Source organism: Nycticebus coucang, chromosome 3, assembly GCF_027406575.1.
Source record: "Nycticebus coucang isolate mNycCou1 chromosome 3, mNycCou1.pri, whole genome shotgun sequence".
Taxonomy (NCBI): Eukaryota; Metazoa; Chordata; class Mammalia; order Primates; family Lorisidae; genus Nycticebus; species Nycticebus coucang.
Genome location: NC_069782.1, coordinates 65,806,244 through 65,820,978, shown reverse-complemented (window position 1 = coordinate 65,820,978; position 14,735 = coordinate 65,806,244). Strand labels below are relative to the sequence as shown.

General features: G+C 42.4%; 1 protein-coding gene across 4 annotated transcripts in view; it reads left to right on the top strand.

Annotated features, from left to right (window-relative positions):
* The first annotated feature begins 5,380 nt into the window (after window positions 1-5,380).
* LOC128582086 (zinc finger protein 709) overlaps window positions 5,381-14,735 on the top strand; it is a 53,649-nt gene continuing 44,294 nt past the window's right edge. The window contains exons 1-4 of one of the 4 annotated variants that reach the window (XM_053585625.1): window positions 6,940-6,959; window positions 12,427-12,520; window positions 14,330-14,456; window positions 14,662-14,722. In XM_053585625.1, the coding sequence (XP_053441600.1) occupies window positions 14,423-14,456; window positions 14,662-14,722 (95 nt within the window). In that variant the 5' untranslated portion in view covers window positions 6,940-6,959; window positions 12,427-12,520; window positions 14,330-14,422. Of the gene's footprint in view, window positions 5,475-6,939; window positions 6,960-12,303; window positions 12,521-14,329; window positions 14,457-14,661; window positions 14,723-14,735 lie in introns of those variants that run through there. The other 3 variants (XM_053585624.1, XM_053585628.1, XM_053585629.1) reach the window with 3 other exon arrangements.

Genomic DNA, 14,735 nt, shown 5'->3' with positions numbered 1-14,735 from the left:
GCTCAGTGGCTAGAGTGCCAGCCACATACACCAAAGCTGGCAAGTTCGAACCTGGCCCAGGCCTGCCAAACAATGACAACTACAACAAAAAAATAGCTGGGCCTTGTGGCGGATGCCTATAGTTCCAGCTACTTGGGAAGCTGAGGCAAGAGAATCACTTTAGCCCAAGAGTTTGAGGTTGCTGTGAGCTGTGACACCATGGCACTCTACCAAGGGTGACATAATGAGATCCTGCCTCAAAAAAAAAAAAAAAAAAAGAAGAAGAAGAAGAAAAGAAAGAAAAAAGAAAAAAAAAATAAAAGGAAGAAAAGCTTAGATGTCAAATAATTATTCTTGCTTCACTTTATGCAAATAATCAGACCCCATATACAGAAAGTACAGTTTATTTTGGCAATTAAATTAGTTCTGCTATAATTTGTTTTTAATAAAGTGAGAAATTAGAGAGAGAAAAATGGTTCAAAAGAAACAAAAACCTCTGGCCCACATGTATTAGATTCTAGCCTTGTCTGCAATGCCAGCTCATAAAATGAGACATAGCTATTTAAGTAAACTGGTCTGTTAAATGAGACTAAGAAACTAGCCAGAGAATATAGAATTACATACAGTAGTTATATTTGCTCTGAAGCCTTAAGGCTCAACAAAGGTCACCTGTTGGCTACACTGGAAAAATATGTACAGTATTAAATACTGTCTACTGTGTCTATATAGATACCTCAGGAGAAACTGGAACTCAAATAAAAATTTCCCAGTAATGGCATGGCTGCAACATGGCCTCATAAGTGGCCTCACACCTAACTGATGTCCAGGAATATTCACCTGAATTGCCCAGAACTTTGGATCAGTTCTGTAAGGACACTTTAAAACTAAGTATTATCTAAAGAACTGTGCTAAGTCTATAAATAAGAATACTAATGTTCTTATTGTATGAACAAAGTTCTCGAGATCCAGAACTTGTAGATATTTATAGGTGACTGCTAAATGATTTCAGTCTCTTACCCTGGACCCAACCTTGACTTTGTCCCTGTCAGTGTAGGGAAGCCAGAAAGCCACAAACATATGGAAGGTGGCTGAGGTCATGCAGAAGCCAGATGAAAGCCCTGGGGATTTCTATGAAAGACTGTGTGAAACATACAGACTGGCCAAACCACTGTATTAAGCCACAGAGGGGAGAGAAAAAGGGTAGAAACTGAGTAGAAATCTGACCAAAAAAAAAGCCTTCGAGAGGCTAAAGGAAAAACTGCAGGTGGCCCTGGAGGTAGGCCTCCCTGACCTGGCCAAGCCTTTTGAACTGTACATATGAGAAAGAAATAGAATAGCTGAGGGTGCTCACCCAGAATGTAGGATCCTGGGCAAGAGTTGCTTATCTCTTTAACCAACTTCACGGGGTCTCGAAAGGATGGACCTGCACCTAAGAACACTTGAAGACACTGCCACACTGGTGCAAGAGGCTGGTAAGTTAATTTTGGGACAAAATTTAAGAGTCTAGGTACCATACACAGTGGTCACTCTTACCAACACCAAAGGGCACCCTTGGTTGACCAATTTATGCCTCATCAAATATGAAAGCTTACTGTATAAAAATCCGAGGTTGGTTATAGAGGTTGTATGCATGAGACCATGAACTTAAGACAGAAGAAAAAGGGCAGCGCCTGTGGCTTAGTGAGGGGGGGGGGCCGGCCCCATAACCGAGGGTGGTGGGTTCAAACCCAGCCCTGGCCAAACTGCAACAAAAAAATAACTGGGCATTGTGGCAGGTGCCTGTAGTCCCAGCTACTTGGGAGGCTGAGGCAAGAGAACCACCTAAACCCAGGAGCTGGAGGTTGCTGTGAGCTGTGTGATGCCATGGCACTGTACCAAGGGTGATAAAGAGAGACTCTGTCTCTAAAAAAAAAAAAAAAAAAAAGACAGAAGAAAAAATAAAATTAAGAAGCTTCTAGGGAGATACTTCTACATTTCCCCCTTGGCCATCCTTGCCAAGAAAGTCAGCCAGTATTACGTGATATGCAGCCAACACAGTGCTAAACAAAAACCATCCCTGCCGTCTGAAATTCAGCCTCACAGGGAAGCCTCTTTTGAAGATGTACAAATGGACTATATTGAGTTGTCCAGATGTGGAGGAAACCAGTAGTTACTAGTTCTATGCACATAATCCATATAGATGGAAACCAGTAGTTACTAGTTCTATGCACATAATCCATATAGATGGAAACCAGTAGTTACTAGTTCTAATGCACATAATCCATATAGATGGAAACCAGTAGTTACTAGTTCTATGCACATAATCCATATAGATGGAAACCAGTAGTTACTAGTTCTATGCACATAATCCATATAGATGGAAACCAGTAGTTACTAGTTCTATGCACATAATCCATATAGATGGAAGCCTTCCCCACCAGGATAAAGAGGGTTTGTGTTGCCCAGAGAAATCATCCCATGGTGTAGGGTGCCACTCCAGATTGGATCTGACAATGGACTGGCCTTCATAACAGAGATAGTACAAGTAACAGTCAAAGCCTTGAATATCACCTGGAAACTACATGTGGCGTATAGGCCTCAAAGCTTGGGCAGGGTAGAGCATATAACAGAGGCATAAAAGCAGGAATCAGTAAACTCTGCCAGGAAGCAGAGCTTAATTGGGTATAGGCCTTGCCTTGCCACTGGTCTTGTTCAATATTAAATGTACCCCTTCTAAAAAGATTTAAGTACTCCCCCTGTAAGCCTCTGTCAATCCTCTGCAATTTACCAGGGATTAGGAGAGACTGAAATGAACAAGCAGTTGGAAGCCCTAGGAAGAGTAGCAAGGAAGATCTCCACTTGGGCAATTAACCTTGTTCTGTTTAGTGTTTTGTGTCTGTATACCCTTTCTCTCCAAGTCTGGGTCAAGGATCAGAACCTGATCCCCCTCAAACCAAGGTGGAAGGGACCTTAAACTGTCATCCTGACCACACCCATGGCAGCCAAGATGGAAGGGATCCTCACCTGGATCCATCAGAGCAGGGTGAAAAGAGCTTCACTGCACACCTGAGAAGCAAAAACATATCCAGCCCAACCCGTACAAGGTAACTCTTGAGGTGGTCGACATGCCCTGCTCCAGCCACATACCAGGTGCTGGCTGGTCAATGCCCAGCTGAAACCTGAGGAAATTCTGTGCAGGACTTGTCTTAATTGGACTTTGGGAAAGAGGGAGGAGGAATATGATCTGTGCACCCACACCACTAAGAAAGGGCAAAAGATGACTCTTTTTTAGCTTTTATGAATGCAAAGGCACTCAGAAGGGAGCTTGCACTCGTAATCAGACACAGTACTCAATATGTGACACAAGCAAAGGTGAAAACCTCATATGTATATTACAACCTCACAGAGCCCCCCACCACGGTACAATTAAGGCCTGGGTAGAGGACCTGGAGGGGTCACAGTCCCTGAATCTGAATGCTGGTCCAGACCAGAGAAATAGGAAAGCCCAGCCAGGTGACTCTGAAGTTTAATTCCTGCAGTGCCATGCAAAGATGCTGCAGCAGAAGGAGCTGGGAAAGAAACTATAGGACAGATCAGAAATATCTCCGTGCCTTAGATTTTGCAGAAAATTTGTGTGAGGTCAAATGTGAAAGGTGAAAATGTATGATAGAAGGCACCTGAGACAGTGAGGACTGGAGCAAAAGAAGTATCGTGCTTAAAAAACAAAAGTAGTGGAGACAGATTCCTCCATGGGTCAGTGTAAGCCCTGGAGCTAGTCTTGCAAATTAATAACCAAGTAAAAGTCATGAGACATAGTAAAGAAAAACCCAGACATTAACCCATGTCCCAGGTAAAGCCCTCAAAACTTGTGGAGAGACTGGTTTTCAGCCCTTAGAGAATTTAAAACCTTACTGGAAGGCATGCTAGCCATCACCAGAGTTAGCTTAATTATTCCATCTCCTCTCACTAATAGTCAGGGCTATACCTAGATAATCAGGCAGATGTCAATGAAAAAAAAAATAAAAGAAAAAAACCCACATCACATTTGTTCTACATGAAACACTACCAGCTCCTGCAGGAGCAAGCTGATAGTGAGACGCCAAATTAAAATATATGGAGTCTCAAAGGGGGGAGAATGAGAGAAGATACCCAGAAAAAGTGAGGTCTGAGAGAACAGAGGTCTTCTCCAGAGACCCCATGGATACACCTGCCAGGTCCTCTTGGTGGTGACTCAGCTCTTAGGAGTTTGTAGAAACTTAACTTCCTGGGACCTGGAAACTAAAGCTTGCTTGCTTCTGTAAAAGTCTGTGGTTCTGTAAAAGCCCAAGCTGCTTCTCCAGCTTGATTCAAACTGAGCAATGAGAAAGGTACCAGTGGACTGGAAATTTTTGCCTGTGATAAAAAGGAGTAGTCTGGGGTGGCGCCTGTGGCTCAGTGGGTAGAGCGGCGGCCTCATATACCAAGGGTGGTGGGTTTGAATCCAGCCCCGGCCAAACTGCAACAACAAAATAGTCGGGCATTGTGGCGGGCACCTGTAGTCCCAGCTACTCCGAAGCTAAGGCAACAGAATGGCTTAAGCCCAAGAGTTGGAGGTTGCTGTGAGCTGTGACGCCAGAGCTCTCTACCAAGGGCGACAGAATGAGACCCTGTCTTAAAAAAAAAAAAAAAAAAGAGTAGACTGAGACAGGGAGCATGGCCATTTTGAATTCTTTTGTGCTATGGCACAAAAAATTGGAATAAAGCTCTTAGCAGGGTGTTTGGGTGTTCTTTCTCTCCTTTGGGTCTCATCTTCCTGCAAAATGATGATCAAAAATCCTTACACTCGGTCCTTCCCCCCAAGAAAACAAAACCAAAAACTCAACCTTCTTCTACAGCTAAAGGAGTTCCAGGGATTCCTTTCCTAAAGCGCCAGTTATGTTGGAAGTGAGGAAGGGATGGGTGTAAGCCTCAACTCTGAATTGCCAAAGATAATAACGTAGCTGGACTCTTTTGTTACAGACGATGAGATCACTTTTAAGTGTCTGCATTTGTAAACAAGATCACAACTCCAAGAGCGGCCTCGCAGCCTCAGGCTAAGGTTAGGGGGGCCCCTGACCCTCAGGCGTGGCCTGGGCGCCCCACCTGCCCCAATTCTGGACAAAGGACCTCACTTTATCTGGAAATTTACCCTCGAGCTCAGATGGAGCTACAGCCACACACCAGTGTCAGAGCTGTTCTGGAAAACGTTCCGCGTAAATGAAAACATCACTACCAGACACAGATACCCCGCCCTGGAGAGAATGGAGGGTGGGCTCAGCTACGCTACTTCCGGCCCGGCTGTCAATCAGGCAAAGGAGCAGGGACCCTGTGCGCTGGTTGTCCAATCAAAGGCGCCGTGGGGAAGGCGGAGGCGGGGGGCTACGCTGTGCTCTGGGCTGGACGTAGCCTGCAGCTCCGGGTCTCCTGGCCGCGGGAGGGCCTCAGGTGGCGCGGGGCCCGTGGAGAGGATGCCGAGTCACCCTGAGAGCCGGGAAATGGTGAGTGTGCTGGGCCGGGGTCCCCAAGCCGTGAGGAGGAGCTGGTTGGAACCGGCAGGAACCGGCTGTGGCAGGACCCGGGCGTCACCGCGGTGCGCTTCAGAGGCTGCGGACCTGAGTCGCCGCTAGTGCGACTCCGCCTTCAGTCCCTGTGGCCCGCACCCAGGCGTCCTGTTAGGTCCCAGCGCCGCGACCTCGGTCCGGCCCCGGAGCCCTCTCTGGGCAGTTCCGCAGCCGCAGGCCTCCGTGTCCCCAGATCGTGCGGTGACGGCGGGAGGGTCATCGGGGGAGGGTCGTGACTCGATGTGTGGGGGGTCTGTGGGTCCCCGGTCCCTTTGTCTCCCTAAAGATCTGTTTTCCAAGTGTATGGGAAGCAAGGTCTCATATCTACGACCGTGTCCCCTCAGACTAGCTTTTCCTGGGGCTAATCACGAATCTCTGAATTCCCAGATCCCTCCCGCGTTCCCAAAGTGCAGCCTTCCTCTCTTCCAGTTCACGACGTCATTATCTAACTGTCCTCCGTGTTGCATTTCGGCCAGGGCGGTATTTTAATTATTTTCCACAGAGGAATGAATGGTACAAAAGATTTATGGTTTTAAATATTTACATGAGAGGAAAGCAGAAGAAGCACCTGGGGCTACGTCGTGTAAAGTTGTATAAAATGCTTTTGTCGCTCCTCTGGTATCTTTCCTGGGACCTGACATGTTTTGGGAACTCCTTAGGGTTGAGGTTCCTCTCTGGAAATTTTCCTGGGTGATCTATCCTTTCACATTTCCATGTCAGCATTGTCATTCACTGGGTTTGTCACTGTAAAAAGATTTATGTACTTACTTGAGTCTTATTTTTTCTATAAATGTAAAATGTATGTAACCAAAAGATCTTGACAGAGGATGTAAAAGAAGTGACTTTCAGAAAAAATAAAATATCCCAGTATTATGTTGCATTTGTTAAAAATTCTCATTTCTCTTTGATCTCCTTCCCTGAGGATGTGTGGTCAGGTCTGTTCTTTACTTTTAGGTGATTTCAGTTTTGTTTTTACATCTTTTTAAAAAATTATTCATTTTTTATTTTAGTCAGGAATCAAAAAGCAACTTTTGGTTGATTTCAAATGGAATTAGGAGGCTTTGATTCATAACAATTATTCCAAAAGGATTGTTTACCAAGCTGTGTCTTGCCATGGAAATGATAATTGACTGACATCTTCATTTTCTGAAATAGATCATCTGCTTGTGGGTTTTCTTGTTGAGCTAAAAAAAGTGTTTTACAACTTTTCTTCCCTTTTTTATAGGTGAATGTTGGGTTTGAGTGATTTTGCTGATTTCATCCAACACTGTGTTTGTTCTGTTTAAGTGACTGTGCTGGAGGATTGGTTGGGTTCAGGAGTCTGAATCTTACCCGGGCAATATAGCAAGACTCCATCTCTACAAAAACATTTACCAGATATGGTGGTGGGTCCCTTTGGTCCCAGCTACTGAGGAAGCTGAGGTGTGAGGATAACCTAAACTCAGGAGGTTTTGGTTTGGTGATTTTGTTTGAAACAGGGGTCTTGATGTGTTGATCAGGCTGGTCTTGAATGCTTTTCCTCAAAAGTTCCTCCCACTTCAGCCTCCCAAAGTGCTGGGATTACAGGCATGAGCCACTGTGCCTAGCAGTGCCCAGGAGTTTGAAGCTGCAGTGAGCTGGGTGTCAGGGGGAGACCCTGTCTCTAAATAAATGAATGCATGAAGAAATGAATGAACAAACAAAATTATGCTTGTCAGTGCTGGTCCAGGCCACTTGACTCTGAGGCCAATCTTAGGATCCTGCAAAGGGAGGCTCTGTTGAATCCTCCTGGGGAGCCTCCCCTGCAGGTGTCCCAGCCACTCACACCTACTGTGGGAGGAGCCCTTTGAACTGAGAGAAGCTGCAGAGCAGAAGCAGCAGAAGCTGGAGAGCCACATGCATCTTGAGGGGTTGGGTGGGAGGATTGATGCCCTTGCTGAGATTGTAATTGGTGGCTTCCTTGGGCCTATTTTTAGATATATAGGTTTGAGTTTTGCATATGTGCACTCAGTGTAATTTTTCTACATGGAGAAATTTGTAAAGGTCAGGAGGTTTGTCTCCTGGACTCAGGGCTAATGAATTGGGAGTTCATTTGGCTCAGAAACTTAATCCAAGTCCAGATGAGAGTTTCCTCACTTGTGAGAATTGAAGGGACAATTTCCCTGTCACCAGGGAAAGGAGGGCATGTGGAGCTCCCAGAGTTCATTCCTGTGGCTGCTTAAGTTCCCCTGTCCTCCATCTCTGGGGACTGACCCACTCTAGGGGTTATACTTCAGTAGGGAGGGTGTAGACCCCAAGCTTGTATATGTGTTTAACATTTTGAATGTGGTTCTTCTTTCTCAACTGTTGGGAAACAGGCTGCTTATTTGAAGTGATGAGAATATTTGTTTTTTATTTTTCCTTTGGAGTCCTTTATCTGTTAAATACTGCAACACTTTCTAATTTCTGTTAACACTTTGTAATTTTATTCTGTGTGCGAATATGTAAGCTTTTTAGTTTCTTGGGCTTGAAAATTTTAGTTGATTGAAAGATATGGTATGGCAAAAAAAAAAAATCCTAGAACCAAATAGAATATTCATTCCTTTTAGTTAAGAGACTTCAAGATAAAGAGGCAGGTGTATTTGTGTTCTCAGGTCCATTTTTTCATCTTTAGCTCAGTTTTTGTATGTGCATATCCTAGAATACTTTGAAATTTAAAGAACTATACTATTCCTATTGCAAATGGATTCCCATTTTTACTCATAAGAGGAAAATGCAAGGCAGATACAGTGGCTCATGCCTGCAATCCTAGCACTCTGGGAGGCTGAGGCGGGTGAATTGTTGGAGCCTCACAAGTTTGAGACCAGCCTGAGTCAGAGAGAGACCCCATCTCTAAAAATAGCCTGGGCCTTGTGGTGGGTGCCTGTAGTCCCAGCTACTCAGGAGGCTGAGGCAAGAGAATCACTTAAGCCCAAGAGTTGGAGGTTGCTGTGAGCTGTGATGCCACAGCACTCTACCCAGGGTGACATAGTGAAAAGAAAAATGTAATTTTTTAAAGGAAATATGTTAACTAGAGATTTTTTTGTAGATGTTGCTTCTCAAAAGAGGAAGTTTCTTGATTTCTAGTTTCTTATCATATATGCATGTTGGATTTTGTCCATAGCTTTTTCATTTTTATTTTTCTCCACTTTCATTTTGGATTATCAGTAGTTTCTGTTCCCTCTTTGTTTTCAGTTAGCTTGAATGTACATTTGTTAACTCTGTTGAGCTTTTCAAAAAAAAAAACCTTCTGTTTTTTGTTGTTGTTGTTTTTTCTAGTTTTATTTAATTTCTCTTTTTATCATTTCTTTCATTGTGCTTTGGGTGTAATCTGATTTTTAATTTTTCACTTCTCTTGAAATTTCTCCTTTGATCCATGTGTCATTTAGAAGTGTGTTGTTCAAACTCTTAAGTATTGGGGGGGGCTTTCCAACTTTCTATTATTGATATCTAGATTAATGCCATTGTGGTCTGAGGCAATTTTTTTTTTTTTTTTGAGACAGAATCTCACTTTGTTGCCCTTGGTAAAGTGCTATGGAATCACAGCTCACAGCAACCTCAAACTTTTGGGGTTAAGCAATTCTCTTGCCTCATCCTCCCAAGTAGCTAGTATTACAGGCACCACCACAACACCTGCCTATTTTTTGTTGCAGTTGTCATTGTTGTTTAGCTGGCCCAGGCTGAGTTTGAACCTGTCAACCTCAATATTATGTGGCCAGTGCTGTAACCACTGTGCTACAGGTGCTCAGCTGCCTGAGGCATATTTTATATGATTTCTAGTCTGTCTGTTTTGTTAAGTTGTGTTTTTGTTCCACAGTATAATTGTCTTGCTAAATGTTCCATGTAAACTTATAAAGAATGTGTATAATGCTATAGTTGGATGAAGTATTCCATGGATTTCAGTAAAATCCATTTGATGGTGCTGTTCAGTTTACCTGTGTCCTTCTTGATTTTTCTGCCTGCTGGATTTCTTAATTTCTGATAGAAGGGTGTTGAAGTTTCCAACTATGCTAGTAGATTTGTGTATTTCTCTTTGCAGTTTGATCCATTTTTGCCTTGTGCATTTTGCCACTGTTATTATGCACACATAAAGATTTCTGTATCTTCTTAGAGAACTGACATTAGCAATGCCCTTTTTTATCTCTGAGTTTTCCCTGAAATCTGCCATGTCTGAATTTAATCTATGCCAGTGTTTTTTGATTAATGTTAGCCTGGTATATATTTCTCTATCCTTTAACCTTTAATCTATGCCCTATATTTAAATTGTGTTTCTTAGAGACTACAGATATTTAGGTGTAATTTATAAATTCACCATGACAGTTCTTTTCTATTGTATTAGACCATGGATGTGTAAAGTGGCTATTGTTAGATTGGATTAATACCTGCCATGTTTTTTCCTGATTGCTATCTGTTGCCCTATTCTTTGTTTTTTTCTTTGACCTTTTTTCTGTCTTCTCTGGCTTTAATTGAGCATTTTACTTCAGTCCATTTTTTTATCCTCTTTGCATGTCAATTTTAGTGGTTTCCTTTAACAGTATATCTTTACAGCTAAGCTAAGTCCTCTTTCAATTAACACTGTATCATTTCACCTACTGTGCAAGTACTTTATAACAAAGTATTCCGGATTCCTGCCTCTCTGTTCCTTGTAACTATTGTCATCCATTTTAGGTTTTTATAAGCTATAATTACTTTATACATTGTTCCTATTATTATTTTCTTTTTTCATTTTTTTTTTTTTAAGAAACATAGTTTCACTCCCTCACTCTTGGTAGAGTGCCATGGCGTCACAGCCCATAGCAACCTCCAGCTCTTGGGCTTAGGTGATTCTCTTGCCTCAGCCTCCTGAGTAGCTGAGACTACAGGCACCTTCCACAACACCTGGCTGTTGTTGCTGCAGTTTGGCCAGAGCTGGGTTTGAACCCGTCACCCTCAGTGTGTAGGGCGGGGCTGGCACCCTACTCACTGAGCCCAGGCACCACCCACTATTATTACTTTAAACAATTCTTATCTGTCAGATTAATTTAAAAATGGCCAGGGGGAGTTACTCACACCACTAATCCCAGCATGTTGGGAAGCCTAGGTGGGAGGATTGCTTGAGGTCAGGAGTTTGAGACCAGTGTGGGAAACATAGCAAGACCCTGTATCTACAAAAATTTTTTTCAAAAAATTAGCTTGGCATGGGGGTCATGCCTGTAGTCCCACATACTTGGGAGGCTATGGTGGGCCCAGCAATTTGAGGCTGCAGTGAGGTATGTTTGTACTACTGCACTTCAGCCTAGGCAACAGAGCAAGAAAGACCCTGTCCCTAAAAAGAGAGAAAGAGAGAGAGAGAGAGGAAGAAAACCAAGTACTGAATGATTTCATTTTACTTTCATCTTTTCTTTCTTTAATACTACATGTTTCCTTGTCATTTACTTTCTTGAAATGAATTAATTTTTATTTTATTTTATTTATTTATTTTTATTTAGTTTTTTCTTTTTGTTGCAATTGTCATTGCTGTTTTAGCTGGCTGGGGCCAGGTTCAAACCTGCCACCTTGGGTATATGGGGCTGGTGCCCTACCCACTGAGCCACAGGCACCACCCTATTTTATTTATTTTTGAGACAGAGTCTCACTTTGTCACCCTTAGTAGAGTGCTGTGCTGTCACAGCTCACAGCAATCTCCAACTCCTGGGCTTAGGCAATTCTCTTGCCTCAGCATCCCCGAGTAGCTGGGACTACAGGTGCCCACCACAACGCCTGGCTATTTTTTTTGTTGCAGTTTGTCTGGGGCCAGGTTTGAACCTACCACCCTCGGTATATGGGGCTGGTGCCCTACTCACTGAGTCACAGGTGCTGCCCAGTGTTTTTTTTTTTTTTTTTCCTAGCATTGTCTTGTTTTTGTCTTAGTAGTTCCATCTCCTGATTACATTACCAATTGTTCTTGTATGTTTTGTCTACTCTTTCCATTAGGATCTTTAGCTTTAATCATGTTTGCTTTAAATTTCTGTTTGGTAATTTTAACATTTCTGCTGTTTCTGAATCTGGTTTTTTTTTTTTTTTTTGAGACAAGAGCCTCAAGCTGTCGCCCTGGGTAGAGTGCTGGCATCACAGCTTACAGCAACCTTAAACTCTTGGGCTTAAGCCATTCTCTTGCCTCAGCCTCCCAAGTAGCTGGGACTACAGGCGCCTGCCACAACGGCTGGCTACTTTTTGGTTGTAGTTGTTGTTGTTTGGCAGGCCCAGGCTGGAACCTGCCTGCTCCGGTGTATGTGGCTGGCACCTTAGCCACTTGAGCTACAGGCGCTGAGCCTGAATCTGGTTCTTTTGCTTTCCCTGTTCCTTCAAAATGTATTTTAAAAGCCTTTTAGTATGCTTTGTCCTGTAAGCTCGATTTGAAAAAAAGAAACTGAGATAAATAAGTCTTTAGTGTGAGGTTTTAGGTTTATCCTTCCAGAGTTTAAATAAATAGTAAACATAATTTAGGCATCAAAAGCTAAAATATCCCCTGGTATTTTTTCTTGTCCTCCCTGTTGTCTTCAGGGTTCTCTACAGCTTTCTTTTGTAAGGTCTGAAATGTGCAGTTCTTTCAGTGTATTCCACTGTTACTAAACAGAGCTGCCTGAGAGGCCTGCCCAGTCCTCCTGAGAAACCTCACTTAAAGAACCCATTCATACCCTCTTGGCCTGTATTTAGTGTTATCAGGCTGGACATCTGATCTAAACCTTGGGTGGCAATCGTCCAACTTCTGTAGGTGATGATTAACAGTTACCAAAATGTTGTATTTAAATGTTGTATTTATTATAATACTCTTACTTTGGGCTTAAGCAGTCCTTGCACCTCAGCCTCCTGGGTAGCTTAGACTATAGGCTTGCACCAGCTTAATACCCAGCTTAATTTTCTGTCTTTGTAGAGACGAAGTCTCGCTGTATTATCCAGGCTGGTCCCAAACTCAAGGCCTCAAGTGATCTCTCGCCTCGGCCTGCAAAAGTGCTGAAATTACAGGGGTGAGCTTATGTACCTGGCCTTTTCTTCAAGCTTATTTAGTTATATTTTTTTTCTGGAGGAAAGCAGAGCAAACTACCAGATGTCCTGCCCTGATGTAATCACATGGAATGGGTTCAATTCCCCAAACAAAAAGTTATAACAACATGTGATAGATATTTCATCCACAGGGAAGCTCATTATGGACTCATTGCTCTTTGGAGACTGATCGAATAGGAAACCTCTGGCATGTAAAAACAATGTGGCCTCTAAGAAGGAAAATAGACTTTCAGTACATCCTCTATTATTTGTGTAAATACTTTAGGCACCATAAGTCACTCTTGTCACTAAGTTTGTGAGGCTCCTCCTAAATTCTCACTTCCCAGATACCAATGAAGGACAAACTTTGTGAGCAGGCATTTCTAAGGATAAGCAGTCTTAGGCTTACTAATGTTAAACTGCTTTCTGTACACTAAGTAGTAGGACTTTCTTTGAGTAAGTGACACAGATTAGCTATGTGAGGAATAGCTCATTATATTCCCTGAAAAGCTCATTATATCCCCTGAAAAGCTCATTATATTCCCTGAACCCACCAACAAGAGATGTATGGGTATTCTGCTTTTACTTTACCAAATAGGTAAATTGTAATTTCAGTATTGCTGTTCAGAAGCTCATTCTCTGTCCCCTGTATATGGACATCAGTAGTTAATGATCTTTTTCAGAGGCCATCAAAAAGAGGATATATGTATCTCAGGGGTTCCTATGCTCAGGTATTGGGATCTCATGCTATTGTGAACCTCATGGAGCTCAAAATGAGAGACATTGGATGGGCAGTCTCTGGGGTGGCTGGATGTTTGGGAATTACTTCTTTCTGAAACTGGAGAAAGGGGATTTCATGTTCTTTTGGAGGACAGCACTGATGAACCCTTTGTATATTTTGTAACCATGGGAAAAATCATGGAGCCACTGTGGACTTCAGTGAACTCCCTTGTAAATTGTAATTCCTAAACTATTCCTCAAAGTCATCAAGGCTTAGAGTGTACTATTAATGTTTTGAGGGAAAGAGCTCATCTGGCATGGTAGTTGAATCCTAGGAATGCTAAAAATTGAGAGAACCTGCCTTGATGTTTGTAAATGTAATGATTTTGTGAAGATCTGTGTTCTGCCTGTGTGTGTACATTTCAGTAACCTCCTAGCCCCCATCAAATGGGACAGGGAGAAAAAGGAAACACTGAGTGTGTAATAAATACTACACAAACAAGTTCGTATTAATACTTCTGTTAAAGAGTATTTCATTTAGTCAGTTGGATCCTGCTGATTCTAAAAGCCCACAATACTTCAGGACAACATTGCCAATTGGATATTGATACAAGGTGGATTTCCACAGGCCTCTTGGCCTTTCGTGTGTAATCGTAGCGAAAGGAAGAAAAAAATTAAAGTTCTTCGTTTAAACCTCATACAGATTTGACTATTTCATGGGATGGTGATTAATATGATAGATTATGAGGCAGGAAATAGAAGCACTTTTCTTACTTAAAATGAAAATATTTGTTTCCGTTGTATAGCATTTCTCCAAGGTATTGTGTATTCTGTCATTGGAGAGCAAAAAGACTTGAAGTGATTATAGTAAAAATGTACGAGTAATTTCTATATATTCATGACATGTTATGAGCAAGTGAGTATGGGCAGAGATTCAGACTACTGATGACAAAGTTAGAAACCAAACGTTTGGCAACAACAGAATCATATGTGAACTTTTAATGAATAGGTTATATATCCCCGGTGCTGTTAGTCTCACCCACTCTCCTGTACACATATGTGGGATGTTTTAGGACTCAGTGGCATTTGAGGATGTGGCTGTGAACTTCACCCAGGAGGAGTGGGCTCTGCTGGATCATCATCAGAAGAAACTCTACAGAGATGTGATGCAGGAAACCTTCATAAACTTGGCCTCTATAGGTAAGAATGAAATTATTTCCTTGTGTAGTCAATTAGAGAATAAGTATTTCTTGCTCATCAGCAAGGTTTCAAGATTTGGGATGTGGAAAGGCAATACTTTAGTTAATAAATCAGGCATAATAGCAGCTCAGTATGGACCTAGCATTTAATTATTCTTCTATAATTTCTAATAATTTACAATAATTTTTCTGGGTCTGCATTTTAGGGAAAAAATGGGATCATCAGAACATTGAAGATCAGTATGAAAACCAGGGGAGAAATCTAAGGTGAGTTATACTT